The sequence below is a fragment of the Martes martes genome (assembly GCF_963455335.1).
Source record: "Martes martes genome assembly, chromosome: 6".
NCBI lineage: Eukaryota > Metazoa > Chordata > Mammalia > Carnivora > Mustelidae > Martes > Martes martes.
The window spans coordinates 134,254,520-134,275,116 of NC_137893.1; the positions used below are offsets into that span (position 1 = coordinate 134,254,520).

The 20,597-nt window shown below is 40.0% G+C and overlaps 1 protein-coding gene across 1 annotated transcript in view; it reads left to right on the plus strand.

Moving 5' to 3' along the window:
* Positions 1-3,480: 3,480 nt before the first annotated feature.
* Positions 3,481-20,597, plus strand: part of LOC308344416 (phosphatase and actin regulator 1-like) — a gene marked incomplete at both ends in the record, with an annotated part of 52,487 nt that continues 35,370 nt past the window's right edge. The window contains one exon of the mRNA XM_080805964.1: positions 3,481-3,583. Coding sequence (XP_080662090.1) covers positions 3,481-3,583 — 103 coding nt within the window. The remainder of the gene's footprint in view (positions 3,584-20,597) is intronic.

The window sequence follows — 20,597 nt, forward strand, 5'->3', positions numbered from 1 at the left end:
ATATATTTCTTTCTCTAAATTGAAATTTCCCTCTCTGAGTTTTCTTAAATCATGGCCCTTTCATATTGCATGTACATTTTGTAAGACACTTCAAATTTACCTTTCTTTGTCAACTTTCCAGAAATGATTTACTTCCAGAACCATCCCCCAACCTCTGAGAATCAGCTCTATTTTTCAAATTTCCCATTTAGCATCTCTGTCTTCAATCACACATTTATCTGTGCTCACCTAAATGTTCGGTGTTTGTCAAGCAGCAGTAGATTGGGTATTCTCTCTCCCCATCTCTCTCTCTCACTCTCTCTCTCTCTCTCTTTTTCTCCACCTATGAGTCATTACAATTTCAGTAGATTCACAATAGAGAGTTCAGAACCTGTCGCCCACACCTCACTGTAAGCTAAAGAAACCAGAAGACAGCTTTCTCCTCTTGTAAATGTCAAGTGTTCCGCATGTCTCCATTGGAGGCTGAATAGAAATGTAACCTTAGAAAAGTAAGTCCTTGGGTCTGGGCAAAGCTTTGTATATTCTATTCCAAAGTGGACTTTCCCTACAAGAACATAGGATTGGTAGTTTTAGTTTCCTTTCATCAGGCTTAACTCAGCAGCCCCAGCTTGGTATCTGATCTGTTCTGATTGGGTGGGAGAGCCCACAAGACAAACAGCAGATTTTCCGGTTTGTCTCAAAAGCAGCCGGAAGAACTGTGTCTATAGGAGGGGGGGAGTGTGGTGGTCTTCCATCCAAGACTTCTCAAATGTATCTTCTTTTTTCTTAACAATCCAACATACCACACACCGTGCCACACTTATTAACTAATTCTTCTTGGTCAACAAAGGGTCAAAAACCCACCATTGGGCTTGCATTTGGCTCTCATTATGCCTTTCATGAGCACATCTCCAAGGATTGTGTCTAAAAGTCCTTTCGGAGGTTTGGTAGGGAGGATATCTCACCAGAATAAGCTCAGGTATCTAACCGAAGTTTCCTTTTGCTGTTGGGTTTATTTTGTTACATTCAGACAGAAAAGAATGCATTCAGACAGATTGGCATGATTTGGGCTGGAGCTTTGACCAAGCAATCAGAGGCAGGAAGGGGAAGAAAGGCCAGAGGAGAGGTAGGGGTTGAAATCAGATGTTCATTTTATATTTCACTCCAGAAAACAGCTCACGATTATAATTACCCACCTTGTTTTGCAGCTCAGAATAAAAGTGGCGTTGCACCAACCCCTACCCAAGCAGTCATCGTGATTAGAAAGTACTCCACACCTTGGAGAACTGAGGAGACATGAGCATAATTTTAAATGCAAATTAAACTGAGGGGGTAGCAGAGAGAACACATAAAAGACAGTAAAACAAAACCTTTCAATTTTCTTAAATTAGCAGTCTAATGTGTTCTAAAGAGCAGCTCCACTCAGATCTCCTCTTAGGGGTTGCATTTCATCATAATATAAAATGGGCCAATCCATCACTTGCCTCTGCTCAGTGCTCTCGAATTGAGATTGAAGGGAAAATTAGAAGCTGTTCATTTGGGCTCCCGTGCTCAGCAGCATCGCACAGCGTCATCAGGAGCTCTGGGTGTCCTGCTGCAAGAGGCCAACAAGTGCTGGTGAGTATCTGCTAACTTCAAGACTCTTCCTTTCCTGTCTCATTTCTGGCCACCTTTCTTTTCTGGGGGGTGGGGGGACAGCTCCCAAAAGAGCTATGTTATAATGCATTTTTTAAAAGCTGGGAAATTTCAGGCAGCTTTTTCAGCTTCTTCCAGTGACTGAGTCGCAGAAGGAAAGAGAGTTATTTTCAGCCGAGACGCTGGTGACTGATCTATGTATTAATTATAACAGGGGAACATTTAACATATGCTAAGCTCAAACGGCCATTCCCTGCAACCCGTAGCCAGCATCAGGGTAGGAAGTGGGTGCCCCCCCCAACAATTTCTAGACAACTTTTCGATCCTATTAACGGTTTAATCATGTAATTCGGTTGCATTTGCAAATCGAAGTGTGACTTGGGGCTATAAACATAAATTAGTAAAGCCAAAACCCGTTTTTCAATGACGATGACACTTCTCTGCGTAAGAGATGGAAGGGGTGATGGGGACTGGACCACATGATGGTTACATGTAGATTTTGATGGTGATGATTTTGTGCCCAAGTTTTATACGGGAAACTGGTCATTTTCTTCCTTCAGAGTGGAGGATACAAAGAGGCTGAGACTGGCGTCACCTTCTGTTGCTAAGGTAACATGCTCTGGCTATTTTATGTGATAAAGGAGGTCCACTGGACTGTATACATTATTCATCGCTGTTCTAATCAAACAATCAAAATTGTTTACTTTCATCGGGAATTTAGTGAGATCAAAGACACTCCAGCTGAAATTTTTCTTGGTTTTACTGCCGGCAGTTAGTCCTTGATTTTTTTTTTTTCCTCTTGCAGTAAGTATGATTTGCTCTTGGGGTTACCTTTGGGAATTTTTCAAAGTTTCCTCTTGCCAGATTTGGGTTCTTAAATTAAAATATTCACTGTTAGAAAGAGGAACGAATTGGATTAGCCTTCTGAGCTCAATTTGAATGACTTGGTCTTATGAATTCTTTCCAAAAACATCCTGCAGAAAGAGAGATACTTCATTTGTGCAAGTATCAGGGAGAGGTTACATATGCTAAAAAGAACCCAGCTGGCTGAATGCTTTTTAATAAGTGCATCAGCTTCCTGACAGGCCCGTGCATGATGACATGCTGGGGATCCTTGTCCCCCAAACCAGGATTCTTTCTCAAAAGCAGCCTGGGTCAGGGGCAAGCAGGTAATGATCCTGGAGCACTTTATAAAATGTGCTGAAGGGAAGCACCAAAACGGAAGGAATCCAAGGCATTTTTAAAGCAAACATGTCAGCATGTGTCATAAATGCACGGCACCTCTAAGTGGAGGCTCGGATTCCCAGGCGATTCTCCCAGTTCTAGGGAAATTGGAACTCCCTGGACCGAGGATCAGTTCAGAACGCTGACACTTAACAGTGCCATTCCTCAGACAGATCTTTTGAAAACGGATAGCATATGAATTTAACAGCCTATTTTTCCAGTTAATATATAACAAGGAAAGACTGGTATGTTATTTCTCTTTAGCTTGAATCATCTGTTTTTTTTTTTCTGAGTAGAATATATTTCCTTTAATGAATGTTGATTAAATGTTGCATTTTCTCATACAGTAGAAGAGCTATGTTGAGGGTGGGTTTAGAACTGGAACTGTCAAATGAGGGAGGATCACAATGGGATATTTCTTATTCCAAAATTGTTAATATGTATATATGTGTATATTGTTATAATATATAATATAATACATTGTATATATACATATGTTTATACACACACACACACACACACACACAGACATGGTTTTAAACATCTGTTTGACAGTCTAAAATATTGTGGATTTTTTTTTCCTTTTCCATAGGCATACAAGTGACTATTTTGTCTTGAAACTCTGCTTTGAGAATATCAAGGATGGATTATCCCAAAATGGATTATTTTCTGGATGTCGAGTCTGCTCATAGACTCTTGGATGTTGAGTCAGCTCAAAGATTCTTCTACAGTCAAGGAGCTCAAGGTAATACAATGGGAGCAAGAGAGGAAAGTCCTCTCGTATGCATGTTGGTTTTATACTGACAGCTGACTGTCTACTGCAGCAGCTGCAGCTCTACTGCAGAGGGTCGGTAATTGGGATTACTAAATCGAAAACGAATCTCTACCAAACTGTTGCTGAAATTGAGGCAGGCATGTAATAGAATGGATAAACGCAAACTTCTTGGATGTGGTTTAAAAACAAAAAGAAAAAAGCATCCTACCCAACTTTTGACACAAGTGCCCCTAGGACAACTAGGTTAGAAAATGATTTCCCACCTCCTAGCACCCAAGGCATAGGTATCCAGAAAGGTATCTGGAATGCTTCCCCATCCCTGCCCCACCCCGGGAAAGGTTAAGTTTGCAGCCACTACACTTGAGGAGATCTAGGGCACCCTGACCTGTCTGACTAAAATCCAGCTGGGTTAGGGGCTCCCAAGATCAGCTTTGTGCTTCTAGAGCTGCCTTATCTGTTTTAGATAAATTCCGTTACTGCTCTGGGAATTAGCAGAGCACTCAGGGAGCAGTAAGGAGCACGCCTGTTGTGAAGCGTGGTTGATAATGTGCATTTTTATTGATATTTTTATTTTATTGATATGTGCATATTACAAGATGGTCAGCGAGGCTCTGGTTGGCTGGCTTTTCCTGTTCCGCGATGCATAAAGGATGTTTTGCAAGTGTATTGGAAAGAAACTGGAGTGTCTTATGGGATCTCCTGATAGGCAGGAGATTTTTTAAAAACATATTTTCTCTCTTCCATGGAATGTTTAGGGTGTTCAGTCAAAGCTCTCTGATAATGGGCATCTCCTGCACGGTATAAGGGATACACTGAAGAGAAAGTCGATGACCGTATTCTTAAAGAGAAAAGTAGTCAAATTCTTGGAAGTCATAAGGTAGAACTGAGAAGGAGTGTTGTTTGGGGACTGCTGGCATCTCTCACTGTTAGGTGGTGACAGGTACTTCACACGGGGCACTGAGGAAATCTGCTTTGGCTTTCCCAGAGGTCTCCTCTGCATTGGTTTTACCTCACTGGCAAGCCCATTTCCCATGGCAACCTCAAGGGTTTGCAAGCCTCCTTCTTCTCTGCTTCCATTTTCCTGGGTATGATCCAGGCTTCTTAAAGCCAGGAGGGGCTGGGAAATGATCTGGTTGATTTGCTTGGGTCAGTGTGCTCATCAGCAGAACTTAAATTAGCAAAAGTGATACAACAGCTAATTCTCCCTGTGCCTCTGGTTATATGTAGTCAGCAAATGGTCCTCTCAGCCACCTACAGAGACGTGAATATGTTACTGAAGTAGGAGATGAGGGAGAGGCTGGCCAGAACCTCCAGCCTCCTCTGGGTCTGTAAGTAAGAAGATGCTAGAAGTAGATGGAGGAAAGGGGCTGAGGTTCAGTCCCCATCTCCAGACCCGTATTTCAACATTACCGCGTCTGACGCATTCAGTCTGAGTGGGACAATAATGTTCAGTGTCGGGGTCGTCTACCTGAGCTGCGTCATCATCAGCAGAGAAGGGGAGTCGAGTTCATTCACGGTATTAAAGATGCCCACTTTGCCTGGCAGTAGAGATGGTTGAAGCTTTTCAGAAGCCTGTGGGCTCCGGGCTTCCACGGAAGGAAAGCAGGCAGGGTGTGGGAGGCTCTGAGGACTCAAAGCAGCCTGGTGGTTGTCAGCAGATGGAGTTTGGGGGTGGAGTGGTCAGAATTGTCACCATCCGTGACTGTGGTTTAGACAGCAGAGCTGGAATGACTAGAAAATGCAGGGGAGGTGGCAGCATAAGCCACTGGAGCTCCTGAGAGCACGTTCATTTTAAGGTAATCCGAACGGCGTTCCAATCAAAGGATCTTGAATTCGTAGTAAGGTGTCGGGGTCCCTAAACATCATCTATTTCGATTTTTTAAAACCTCAGCCTTCCTGAATCAGCTTTCCAGGTGTACAGCCGAGGAGTTTGCATTTTAAGCAAGAGCCCCGGTGATGATCACCTAGCAGCACCTCAGTCTAGGGGCCCACACTGAAGGACCAGTCCACCCAGTCCAATTTCTCTCCTGCCTTCCCGGCACAGGAACCCCCTCCTCCGCATTAGAGACAGGATGACCCAGTGGTTGCAGACCCGGGACCCTGACCGCCGGGGTTCAAATCGTGGGTCTGCCACGGTGAACCTGGACAAGCTCAGCTCCCCCTGAAAAAGACAGAAGAAACCATAATAGTGCCCAGTTCCTCAGCTGCTAAGAGCCTTAATGAAGTAAGATTTAAAGTGCTGAAACCGTCTGCCACATAAATGCTACACATCAGCAAATCAATAAAATAAACATCCCTGGCAAAACGCTAACCCCTCCTCTGTTTGAAATTTCATAAGGAAGCCACTGCCAAACAAGAACACAGCCTGAAAGGAGCTTAATCTCCTATTTTTAGCAAAAAAGAAAAAAAGAAAGAAAGAAAATTAAATTTTACATGAATTATAAAACACGGTGATTATTTTCTTGTCACATCAAAACCCAATTCCAGGCAAAATTGAAAAGTAGTGAGTTTGTCTTGGTATTCTCTATCCACCTGGTCCTTCTTTTCACATGACAAGTGAGGACCCCCCCCCCCCACTTCTCCATATGCCTTCCCCAGAGCTGGACCTCCTAGGGCCAGTGAACCCTGGTCTCCTCTCTGGAGCTCTGCTGCCCGGCAATGTGGGGCTTGTCACTACAACGCCCCAGGTCCTTCCACTTGGTATAGACTCCCTAGACTTTCCCAGACAACCAGTCCCTGGGCCTGATAAAGGGCTCGGGTGAGTGGACAGAGGCCTAAGGACCACGGCCTGCTCCCCTCCCTTACAGAAACAGGTGTATGTGTTTGAGTAGAGATTCTGAGCACCAGTGAAAAGGGGGCAGCATGGGAGCCAGCTCTTGGGAAAGGCATTTGAGGCAATTAGGGTCTCGTGCTCCTGACGAAACACAGCACACAGCAGCTCTCTTCCTGGCCAACCCAGCCCGGGGACAGGCGCACAGTAGATTAAGTAACCCTGATCTGACATCCTCTTCTAAAAGGTCTAACTGGGAGCACAGTGTGGAGCTGAGCACCCAGAATTTGGGTGACCAGGGATTTGATCCACTCAACTGGAGGGTGATTATTGCCTTTTTGAGTTGTGCATTCTCAAAGTCATGGTGATACCACTGTAGACTGATCGAGGGTTCTTGCAGGTGTAAATACTTTTAAAGGGGGAAGCAAGAAAATCTCAGTTTTATTTTTCCACAGTACCATCCTTATATCAGTTTTGTTTACAAATTCATAAACTTCTTAGAAACCAAACCCTTTTCTATTAATGACATCCAAAATGTCATTAATTCCACGGTACTGGAATTGTAATGCTTTTGACCCCATCACAGTTATTTTTCTATTCTTTTTGGAAAGTGGCAAAAGGTCTGCCTCTAAGTAGATGTTTTTAGCTAGTCAAAGCCAGAGAAGTCCCAGAAGGTGAAAAAGAAGGACAAAAGCAATCCAGTCTACTGCGGGACAGATTCTTCCGAAAGTCCCAGAGATTTTCAAGTCAGTCATTGGCTCTGTGGACCTTCATTTTTCCTCGGTTTGGTCCTGAGGTAGGGAAGCACCCCTCTGGGGACTCTGTTTTGGAAAGCATGATGTGTTGCAGAGAGCAGAAAAAAATCCAGGGTCACCCTGTTCATTATGAATCAGTGAAGGAAGCTCTCCCAATTAATCTGTGAGTGCTTCATCAACAGTAAAAGCTGCTTACCTAGAGGGAATTCCGTGAAGGTTTCCATTAACTCAAAAGAATTCTTGAGGTTGAAGATACATATGGCATAGAGATCAGCCATGTCCTGACAACATATAATTTGAGTTCTCCCATCTTCCAGGTTTCTGTGATGACTCACACACTCAACTTTAGTCCCTGTAATTTTTTTTACTGAACGATTGCATTGGAAGGGAAGTCTTACTATAGGATCAAAAACTAGCATCGTAGGATTTTCAGGTTGAAAGGGACATTATATAGATGGGTGATTCTCCTGGCCGCTCCTGGAACCAAGTGAAATGGAATTTGTGAGGGACAGACCCAGATCCCAGGGCTACATCCTCAAAGAGCCACTGGGCTATTAGGATGAACGCGGAAGGTTGAGAACCACTGTTATGGATCATTAATCACGTGCTATTGAGAGGGTGGTCCTGAACTAGCACCATGGGCTTCATCTCGGAGCTAGTTAGGGATGCAGACTCTCAGGCACCCTAAACCTAGAGAAGCAGAACCTGCATTTGAACAAGATTTCCAGGTAATTTATGTTAGTTCAAGAAGCAATGACTGAATCCAGAGCATCTTAGAAACGCCTGGCGAGATTTTATGAACTCAGGACTGGAGTCCCACAACAGACCAATTAAATCAGAATCTTTGGTAGTGAGCCTTAAACTTGGGAATCATTTTAATTGTCCCTGGTGATTCAAATGTGCAACCAGGACTCAGATCTACTGACCTCTTGTTTTACAGTGAAGGAGGTTTTAGCACATCATGCAGCTATTCTTGCCTGAGGATCTTTCTCTATCTAGGTCCTTCCCTTAAATAAATCTTCAGCATTTGAAAGGTGCAAATGGACTTTAACAAAAAAAAAAAAAAGGACTGGGCTATGTATGGGTGATACCATTTGCATATTCATTGTATCCTTTAATCCTCAAAGAGACTTTGGGAAAGAGGAATTGTGATGCTTATTTCACAGATTAGGAAAGACTACATATTTAGAAAGCAGCATGGTCAGGATTTGAATTCAAGTATTTCTGACTCCAATGACCCCAACAGGCAGTGAAGGAAACATTCATAACCAAATCACACTCCTGGATAGGATGAAGCTCAGGGTGGTTCAGCCACGTGCCCAGATCACACAGCTTACAGCGAGAAGGTGGCCACACACACCTACGCCCTCTTTGCTGCACTAAGTTTCTTTTCTCCAAGACCATCAAAAAATTTAGACAATTAAATTTCCTTCCAAGAGGAAAATACATTAAAAGGCAGCCAAATGACTAAAGTCACTAGGCAATCAAATTTATGACTCCTGCTCACAATTTCCCCTCTTTTATCTTTTTAAATAATTCTTGGCATTGGAACTAGGTGCTATACTCATTACATCATAGAGCATCTTCTCTGTCTTGTCCAATGAAGGGAAATGCTGCTTTTGACAACTGATGGATGCCACAGTTAGCAGCTAAAGTCTCTTCAATTTGCATTTGGAAATGGAGAATTCATTTAAGCCCTCTCTCTCAAATATTTCTTCCACCTTTTGCCCATCCTGTGAAATCTGTCAGAATTGCTATCTCTTCAATCTTCAGCTTTGAATTAAAGGTACTCTAAAACTAAACTCTAAATCTCTGGGACTTTTGACATGGCCCCAAGAGACAAGAACATTTGGTTACATTCAATTCGTTGCAAATCGTTGACAATAGTCATCAGCACAAAATGTGCTCATGCTATTTCCTTTCCTGTGCTTCATACAAGACCCAACCCAGTGTCAACTCTCTGTGAAGCCTTGCCTGACTTTTCTAGGCCTTTCTTTCCACTGCGTTCTATTTGTGCCTACATTATAGCCTTTGTCATATTGTGTTATTCAACTTTCACCACTTAACAAGCTGCATGAACTTACATAAATGGCTTCACATCTCTAAGCCTCATCAAAATAGACATAATCCTAGCTTCAAATTCACAGGGATTTTTGAGAATTAATGGGGGTGTGCTTATAAAGTGTTCAGTACATTATCTATTATTATTGATTAATCATTGGTGCTTTTGTTTTATTATTACTGGTGTCTGTTACCTACCTAGAGAGTGGTGATCTCCCTAAATACCATTTTCCGGGTGCCTAGTATCATCCTTGGTATAGAGTAGGAGAATTAAGATGTAGTAAATGTCTCCGTTGAACTCAAGGAATGGAAATGCTTAAATCTCCATTACAAAGAGATACTCAGGATTCAGGGAAAGAACTAAAGAACCCTTGACAATTGAATATCTGGAAAATAGAACTTTCTAGGACCTTTAAAGAATTCAAATCTTTAGTTGAAAATAAGAGGCTGCTGAAGGCCAAAGGGAGAGACAGGCAAAAAACAATTTTCAAATACATACAGGTGTAGGAAATGAAGAATGTTATCAACTTTGCTAGATCTCCCATAAAACAGAAGTAATTTAAAAAGCAAAAGCAAAAAGAAAATACAGCAGGAAAGATTCTGTGTACTGTTGAGGAGCATTAACCTTTTAAATAGATTTACAGGTCCCCTGGATAGTACCATTCTTAAAAGAGCTCTTTAATATATGAGTCTGTGATGACTGAGTTTTTATTCTACCTAAAAGTAGAATTATGGAATAGGTGACCAGTCAACGTTTGCTCTGCTGAACTTAGGTGACGTTAGTTCAAAAGCTGTTCTGAACATGTTCAGGAAACTATCTCTGAGCTATCTCTCAGCTGAGATACATTTCCCCTTCCTTCCTGAGATCCTACTGCCTAATCCAGTACTTACATTCTGTGGTTGACTAACCCCAAATCAGCCTCCTTCACACTCTTGCTTCTGGACAGACCCAGTGGAAGGTGGCTAGAGATACCCACCTAATTCCAGGCTGGAGACACCCACTTTAAGAACCACTTCCCGGAAGCCTGGCCATGGTGCTTCTAGGAATCTTGCTGAGTCGATGCCGGTTGTCTTCCTTCTTCTGGTTTGTCCCCTGAAAACTTCATGTCATGGGTTTAGATGTGGCTTATAATGGGACCTACAGGTCAAATTTACTCCCTAAGGACTGAGGTAGAAACAGTAATTGCAAAGCAGCCTCATCCTCATGTGTGGCATGATTGCCAACTGGATTATGACCTTTTCCACTCGCCAGGCTGATGTCTCCCTATTGGCTCCTCAGAGTTCTGCTAGGACCAATAGAGCTCATCAGCCACATCCATCCGTGTCCTCACAGGTATGTCCTGACCGAGCAGGATACATGGAACTTCCAGACCCTTGTCTCTGACAAGTGCTTCCGATTGTTTCTAGCCTTACTTTCATGGCACTCAAGTCCTCACCCTCAACAAATACTTGCTTTTTGTCTTTTTTTTTTTTTTTCTTTCCTCTAAAATTCTATCCAGGAAGCAGCGTGCTGTGCTTCACTCATGGATGACAAGCTAACTACCAAGCTTTCCCTCCTAACTTCCCACACACTCCATTTTAGACCTCTAATTGCTCACACGCAGGCTCTCCAAACCTGTGTTTAATACAAGGCACATTCTGTGTGAAGGAGAGGGTGAAGGCAGATTAAGAGAAAAAATATTGTGGAGATAGCCAGCCTGCCAATTCCATCCATAGGTAGATAATCATAAAAATTTAACTCCATTTCTGGAGTGCGCCACTGGAACAGGGCAATTCTCAGTACACAAAGGGCCAACAATTTACCTGTACTCGGTTTTCCAAAGTTCCTTGTGCCTTTGCTCCCAGCAAGCATCTGCTTGGCCATGTATTGTAATTCAAGGCTCATAATAAAGTAGGATATGGGGACAAGAGGAAGAGAGAGGAAAGACGAGAGAATGAGAAACAAAAAGGGGGAAAAATGATATGAAAATACAATGAGATAATTGCAATCAATTAATAACTCCTACTGGCACATAAAGCACATGAAAGAGTGGATTATAGATTCAGCTCACACACAGCCAGCATCAGCCATGACCCAATTAGCATAAACAAATCACAGGTGCTTGGGAAGGAATTCTCATTTTCCCAAACAAATCTGTTTTCCTAAAAACTTTCAGTACCACCCTCTGGGACTGAGCTGTCAGAAGCAAGGATGGGGTGCCTAGCACATTAAAATCAGTTCATGGCTAATACCATTTTTAATATTTTAAAGAATATTTCAGTAAACGATTAGACCCATATGCTCATGCAAACCACAGAATGAATATTGGTATTAAATAGTACTTCTGAAAGGTTAGGGCTGAACAGAGAGATTATGTTGGAGATCTGTGCATCTTTTTTCAGTTATAAAAGCAAAGCAAGGGTAACATTAAAGTATTTGGCCAAAAAATGGGAAGGAAAATCAACCCTACACAACTACCATTGACCCTTAGAACAATAGAGGGGTTGGGACACCTACTACCCATGCAGTCAAAAATCAGTCTACAACTTTGACTTCCCCAAAACTTAACTGCTAATAGCCAACCGTTGACTAAAAGACTTACCATTGATAAACTATTAATTAACACATATTTTGTATGATATATGTATTATATATTGTATTCTTACAACAAAGAAGAAAAGATTATTAAAACAATCATAAGGAAGAGAAAATACATTAATACAGTAGTGTACTCTATTTATCAAAAAAAATCTGCTGATGACTGGACAAGTGCATTTCAAACTCACATTCAAGGGTCAACTGTGCATATGTGTTATGAATATCTTCTGCCAGTCTATGCCTGGCTTTTTTTACTTTCTTAGTGGTATATTTTAATAAGTAGAAGTTTTTAATTTTGACAAAATCTGTTTTTTTTCTATTATGGTCTTTTAACAAATCTTTGTCATCCCGAATGGTATAAAGATATTTTTCTGTGGTGGTGTTTTCTTAAAGCCTTGTAGTCTTAGTTTTCACATTGAATTATGCCTGTGGTCTGTCTTAAATGAATTTTCCAAATAATATGGGGTAGGGGAAGGACTGTCTTTATTCAAGTATTCTTATTGCAACTGACATTCTGAAATGTGATCATTGAGAACAGAATATTTTATTCACCTCTCTTTTCTCTAGTGCTTTCTCCTTTTCCCCATATTCTTTATAGGCTTTATGTTAGCCAGATCAAAAGTGACTTCTCATAGATGTGGTTTATAAATCTGGGAGTTTGTCCTTTACATGAAATTTGAGTTAGGAAAGTTGACGTTCCATTTTTAAGTTACTCTCAAAAGTCTGAAGAATTCCCAAACAAGACTTTTTCTTGAAAACTGATTATCTAAATGGCATAAAATAACCAAAAATCAAATGCAGTTCTTTGTTTATAATTGTGAATGTCAGTATACCAATTCTATAACTACTGAAATTAGAAATAATTAAATTTATTATTCTGACATGTACTATTATTTAAAATGTTTTTGTACATTTAAGGTATTCTAGATATTACCTACTCTAATATTCCTACTATCCATCTATTTCCCTATTATTCAACTACCAGAAAGTTCTCAAGTCTATTTCTATACAAAAAATTTTGTTCACAATCAATTAATTTGCAGCACTTTACTTTCATTTTATATATATATGTAGATATATATATTGTTCATTTTGAAATTATATATAATTTCAACACACAAAGCACATTCATGCAGTTGGCCATTTTCACAAATATTTATTGAGCACTTACAGAGTGCCAAATGCTATCTACATGTGACTTCAGCAGTCAACAAAATGGACAAAAACCCATCTTTATGGAGCTTAGATTTTAAGTAGATTTTTTACTTTGATTTATATCCCAAATATTTACCTTTCTTTAAAATTGAATATTCAGATATTAATAATTCATCTGAATTATTTGCAGTAGCTAACTATATGTCCATTGAATTGTGTGCCCTCCTTTTCATAGTATAGAGTTCTTTTGAGAAATCGCTACCCAGCCCAGAATGATCCTTCCTAGACCCCCTTATACCTTTGGTAGCACCTATAATCAGTTTTTGCCAATGGAATGACAACAGAATTAGTATGTTACTTCCAAGCCAAGGTATTTTAGAAGTGGATGCACCTTCTCCATGCTCTTTTTTTGTTTTAATTTAAAATCAATTTAGTTAACTTATAGTGTATTATTGGTTTCAGGGGTAGAATTCAGTGATTCATCAGTTGCATATAACACCCAGTGCTCATTCCATCAAGTGCCCTCCTTAATACCTGTCACCCACTTACCCCATCCCCCCACCCACCTCCCCTCCAGTAACCTACTCAGTTTGTTTCCTAGAGTTAAGAGTCTCTTATGGTTTTTACGGTTTGGTCTCCATGCTTTTTATTTTTTTGCCTTTTGCTGGCTGGATGCCCATGACTCCAGGCCCTAGAGGATGGCAGAGCATAGCGGGAAAGTGCTAATCCCAGTTTCACTTCGGACAGAAAGGGGGATCTCAAGATCAGTAACTCAGACTTCAGTGTGAACAAAAAAATAGATTTTACTGTGTTAAGGCACTGGAATGTAAGGTTTATTTGATAAATAAGCATGGCCATAACAAATATCCTTGCTTTGTTCATACGGAAGCCTGTTACTCTGAGTAGGTATAATGTTTATCTGGGAATAGGGGAGCCTGGGTGGCTCAGTCATTAAGCGTCTGCCTCCAGCTCAGATCATGATCCCAGGGTCCTGGGATTGAGCCCCACATCGGGCTCCCTACTCAGCGTGAAACCTGCTTTTCCCTCTCCGTCTGCCACTCTCCCTGCTTGTGAGCTCTCCCTCTGTCAAATGGATAAATAAAATTAAAATAATAATAATAATAATGTTTATCTGAGAATAGAATCATTATCCTTTATCTAGTACAATTTCAGAGTTGCCCAAAAAAAGTGATCCTGAAGGGGGCTGTCAGCTAGGCAGCCTCCCAAAAGGCAAGGCCAACACCTAAGAGATTTTTTTTTTTTTAAATACTGAGGCCAACACAAAATTAAACGCATCCCTTAGCAGTTAGTGACTTAAAGAAAAAAGTTGTAAAAGAAAGTGGGAGTAAGTTTGAGGACTGTGTGGCTCATAAACCAAATTTGCATAGTTCTAATATCAAGTGGGTACTATTAGAACTCTGATAAAATAAGGCTGAGGAATGTGGAGGGGATATGGTACAAGAAAACCATGTCCTTCCTCATTCTCTATGGTAATGAGTATAAACTGGGTCAAAAGATAATATATGTATGCTTTATATGCTCCTATAGGAACAGAATTTGTTGCCTCTGTGGGAGTTGAACCAGAGACTAGAAACAGAAGTGGGAGGGAGATTTTTTTATTTTTTCACTACCTGAGGACTAATTACCTATTTAAAGATACATTTTTTAAAAATGCAATGTAGCTTGTGAGAATTCATTAGTATCAGGGAAGATACAGTTTTACTGGATTTCAACAAAATCTGTTATGAAAATTGGTGGATGGAAATGCAGACTTGACACTATAATTTAGCAAGTACCCTCAATGATATCCTTTCCCTAAAACTTACGAAGTTTCCTGGGTTTTCACCTATAACAGCTATTAAAATAAGTGTTGAAATAAACTGAACTTAGAAGTAACCCTCTGAGGCACAATATCATAAAGTGATCAGTCAAGATGTTTTCACATGTTGAAGCACATTCCATTTTTTTGCTTCGTTGAGAAGTTTATGTTGCATCATAATACACCCCGAATATATATATTCCACACTTTTAATCAAATAAACAAAAATTCTGATTTATCTTCTTTAATTCATCTGTTAACTATCTTTTTTGTGTATATTTTATAGAGTATGTAAAATATTCACACAGTACTATATTGATTCATAGATCAAGAAGTACATTCTTGGGAATGCAGGCTCAGTAATCTCCTGCTGGCAGGTTGCTGAGTCTGAGTTTGGAGACATCTGAATCTGCCACAGATTCAGGAGAGCCTCTCTGATAGGAGTAGTCAGATCAAGCCTGTTTCAGAAGCATGGTTTGAGCTGAGACTAGAAGGCTGATAGGATTTAAATGGGGTTAGGATGAGGAGAAGGATATTTTATAAAGCAAGAAGACACAGAGGGAACTGACAAGGCTTGTTCAGGCCACTAAAGCAAGTCTCCAAGTGGGGTCCGTTTACAACAGCATCACTGAACCCATTGTTTAAAAGGTCTTCTCCAGGGGCGCCTGGGTGGCTCAGTGGGTTAAAGCCTCTGCCTTCGGCTTGGGTCATGATCTCAGGGTCCTGGGATCGAGCCCCGCATCGGGCTCTCTGCTCAGCAGGGAGCCTGCTTCCCTTCCTCTCTCTCTGCCTGCCTCTCTGCCTATCTGTGATCTGTCAAATAAATAAATTAAAAAAAAAAATCTTAAAAAAAAAAAAAAAAGGTCTTCTCCAGACCTATTAAATCAAAAAATCTGGTGTAGGAGTGTAAAAATACTCATTTTGATCAAGCTCCTCATAATTTATAGGCTTACCAAAATTTGAAGATATCTAATCTAATTCCATGAAAATACACTGGAGGGCATGTGAATTTGTATTGCAAATAGAGACATTACAGGTGGGAGAAAAAAGGAAAAAAAAAAAAAAAAAGCAGTGGTCAATCCCAGAAAAGGAAATTGAGCACTGGCTACTTTGACGTATTCGTCACAGATGGGTCTGCCATATGACCAATACTTAATTCAGTTTACAATATTGGCATTTCCCTGGAATCCTGAGCACTCTGCTGTTACCTAATAAAGAGAACTGAGAAGTTTCAACTCTCATCCTTTTTTGAAAGTTGGACAGTTCTATTGTTTAATTACCTTTGAACTCTACAAAAAGCCCAGAAAGGCAACAATGTTGGCTGCCATATTCCTCTCCTGCCAGCTTATCCTAAGGCAAAGTTTAATGTACTTTTCAAATTGGTCTTTAAATGTTTCAGTTGTTGAAAAGCCTCCTTGTGTCATTAACTGCTCTTAGCCCCTGTATATTCTAAGGCTCTTCTGAGTTTCACATCTTTGTGACCACTAATGCAAATGTAAGGTAGGAAGATGAAAAAAAAAGATGAATTCCTAGACTCCTATTTTGCACAAGTTGTTTCCAGAACAATGTGTGGAACTCATGGCAACACATTAATATTTAATATAATCTGACCATAATTTTGCCTCAAAACATTTTATTCCAAAATGCCATGTTCCGTGGTATTATGTTGATACATTTGTAACCTTGGTGCATATTATTGCCACTTGGCAACAAAGGGCTTGTATTTTTATTTTCCTTCGAGGAGAAAAGATGCAAGACCCATTCTAGGCTACCTTAAAATGAAACCCTGGTCTCAGTTGATGTGCATTAGACTTACAATAAAAGCACAGTGCCAACTTAAATCGGGTGTGCTTTCCTTGCATTTCTCACTCCAAAAGGGAGACTATTTGACAGAACACTTCAGTTTTTAAAAAATAAAATATGACCAGGCCGCTTGGGTGTCTCTGTCCATTCAACGTCCAACTCTTGATCTCAGCCTAGCAGGGAGTCTACTTAAAAAAATAAAAACAAAGAAATATAATATGACTTAGGTGCTACAGCAAAATGCAGAGCTATGAAAGCATATTTTAGGTGCACGCGTACCAGTTTGAAAGATGTATAAGAATAAGGCCACGTAGAGAAAATAATCTTCTAGATAAAGGGGTTAGTGAAATACAATTGACCCTTGAATGAAGCAGGGGTTACAGGTGTGAATCCTGTGCACAGCTGAAAATCTGCATGTAACTTTGACTGCCCCCAAACAAAACTATTAATAGCCTATGCTGACCAGAACCCTTACTGATAACATAAACAGTTATAACACACCATATATTATACATGGATTATATACTGTATTCTTACAACAAAGTAGGCTAGAGAAAAAAAAATGTTCTTAAGCAAGACATAAGGAAAATACATTTACAGTATTTTACTATAGTTATTCAAAAAAACCCACTGCAAATGGACCTGTGTTGTTCAAAGGTCAGCTGTGTTTTAATTTTTTATACTGATTTTTGGTCATTCTCATACCTGTTCAAATTTTTACAAAGTTACATTGGGGCACATACAAAACCAGGGTTATGAATGAAGTCTTTTCCAGGACTGGCTGAAGAATATCATGTTTTAGGGCTTGGGTTCAGGGAAACAGATCTGATTTCAACACTATGATTTCCACATCATAGTTTGTGACATGAGGCAAGTTATTTAATCTCTCTTTGCCTGGCTTTTCCCTTTCGAATGCAAATGAGAATAAGAGTTCTCCACCCAAAGAGTTATTTTGAGGATTAAGTGAAAAAAAAAATGCATTTCACAAACTATGGTCCAATAGATTTGCAGATAGCACTTATGAACTCTTGTACGGTAATAATGTATTTGCTTTCATGATGTTTTTAAAAAACGTAAATTAAAGAAATTTAGTGAAAGTATAAAGTTATATAATTAGAATTCACACTTAGGGACTATCGCTTAGAGCAAAGGGAAAGAAGGAGGCTAACTGAAGTCCATTTAAGGAAAAACGTGAAGTAAATAATCAACACTTTGATGGAATAAAATCCATCAAAGTGTTGGAGTGACCAACGTTTAGAAAAACTGAACATTTTAGAAACGTTTAGAAACACTGAACAAATAAACATAAAACACTAAGCAAAATGCCAAGTACCTAATATACACTTAGTAAGCTTTAGCTCCTGTGTTAATTACACTTCCTTTTGGTCAAGCCTCTGTGGAAATTGGTAGGGCCTCCCATTCCCCAGGAGACCTCCTGCCCTGCCCTGTATCTGGTCTTCTCTGCCACCATTTATTCCTAATTCAGATTTCAAAGCCCTTTGAAAATCTGAGACAGTCCGAAAACACAAGAACAAGTAAAAGCAACAAAATTTTGACTTTTTTAAAAAATCGAGTTGCTAAAAATCCCCAAAGAATTTTCTTTATGGTTGGACTGCTGGGAGTTTTTGTCCTTCAAATTCTCTCAAAGCATTAGCTCCACTGTACTGATTTCCTCTGGATTCACAGCAAACTCTAGTTGATCAGCTGGTGGCTTCCATGTGGTGATTGACATAAGTCAGCATTTACCGAGGAATGAGAAAATTGATTTGGGAAAATCCACTTTATTATTATTATTATTTTTTTTTGGAAAATCCACTTTAAATCATAGTTCCCTTCCTCTCTTTGCTTGGTTTTGAAACAAAACACGGTGATGTGAAGAAAGTGACATCAGAGACACAGAAGTTAATTCTGACCCTGCCATTAAACAGCATGGCACCAGCTTTACAAATGGCTGAATCTCTACGGGCCTTTGTTTCCCAGTTTGCAAAATTATACTAATGCCTGCAATATTCTTGTTACAAGGATAAAATGACACAAAGTAATAACTTTAGGGTAGTAGATTCTCAGTTGAGATACTAGATTCTCAGTAAGTAGTTGTTTAAGGAATGATAAACTACCACAATAAGGAAAGGAACGAACATTCATGGAATAAGTTCTGTGTCTTCGAGAAGCTCAGCGACCATGTATATAATATAGTACAAAGGACTGTAATAGGAGCAAACACAGGATCTGAAAGGGGAAAGAAAGAATTCAGAGAATTCTTTGCGAAGGACTTGATGCCTGAGTTCCACCCTAGAATTACCACAATAGTGGGACATTCCCTCCGGAAAAAAACAGTATGTATAGGTCTTTCCTATTCAGTATGGCTGGATCAAAAAAAAATACAAGAAGGTGAAGGTGACATCTGAGATCAGAGAAGAAACAGAGTTCAAGGATAAGGACCTTGCATAGGAGATTAAAAAATTTGGAATCTATAGGAAACACAGAACATTGGAAGGACTTCTAAAGCTGGGACAGTTTCTAGGCCAGTTCATTCCAAATCTTGTTAGATATCAGAAATATACATTATACAGCCTTGGCTCAGATGCACTGATCAGAATTTTAGGGAGTCGGGTGTGGCAATCTGGATTTTTTTCTGTCTTTACAAGGCTGTTTTGTCTTCTTTTTGCAGCTCCCAGGTGCTTTGATGTAAATAGTACGAAGTCAAGAATTTGAGAACCACTGACTAGTCTAATTCTTTTAAAGTTCTTTTCTTAAGATTTTATTTATTTATTTATTTGGGAGAGAGAGAGGGGGTGAGTGGAGGGAGGGGCAGAGGGAGGAGACTCCCCGCTGAGCAGGGAGACCCACACAAGGCTCCATCCTAGGACCCTGAGATCTTGACTTGAGCTGAAGGCAGGTGCTTAACTGACTGAGCCACCCAGATGCCCCTAATTCTTTACTTTTCTAGATGAGAAGAGGGAAGCCTAGAGAGGTAAATGAATTAAACGGACTAAAAATCCAAGATTATATTCATTTAGATTCACTCTATGTTGACCATTAGCCATGTGCTGGGAATTCAAACTCAAAACAGACAAATCCCTTGGCTTCAAAGAGTTAACCATCTAATATAGGGACAGATAAATAATTAAATGATTTCAGACCCAAAATGCTGGGAGAATACATACACTGTGAGTTTTTTAAGCACAGAGGAGGGTCCCCACATCAAACAGAGATATGGTAGTGTACATGTGTGTGTTGGGGAGAAAGGGTAGATGTGTTTCCATATTAGTGTCCAAGATAAAATGATAGTTAATCAAATTTTGACTTGGATTTACATAGGAGAAAAAAAGAACATTCAGGGCAGAGCAAAATGGCTTGCGATAAGGCATGGACACATTAGGAATACGATACATTAGGGGAACATGTTACAGAGTGAAAGGTATATTGGAAATGTAGGGAATGGCAAGAGAAGAGCCTGGATGAGTAGGCAGTAACCAAGGCATAAAGCATATTTAGGTAATTATGCTTAACTAAGAAATTCCAAGCCTGATATGGAATGCACTAAGAATCTAACACAGAGGAGGGCTGTTGTGAGATCTGTTTGTATCAAGACTACGGATATGGAAGACAGACTGGAAGGAGTAAGATCAGAAGCACAGAAAGAGAAGCACTTGCACTGATCCCAACAAAAAGTAAAGACTGTGAAAACAGAAATGACATAGCAAGGGAGAGGGATCTTAAAGTACTAACAAAGTGCTTTCCAGATTTTGTGGTGGTAGGGTGAACAGACAGAAAGTCAGAGAGGGGTACTTCCAATGATCCCCAGATGTTTTATGTGGACCCACTGGGTAGATGAGAAAGCTATTCACTGAGAGAGAGAATATAGGAAGAAAATCAAGAGGGAGGAGAGAAAAAAATAAATTCAATTTAGAATATACTGAATTTGGAAACCCTGTAGACTACCCAAGCATAGATTACCAGTAGAGAATAAGTTCTACAGGCTTAAGACTTGATAGATCTTAGAAAACCATCCAAAATATTCTACATGCCTATGTAATTCC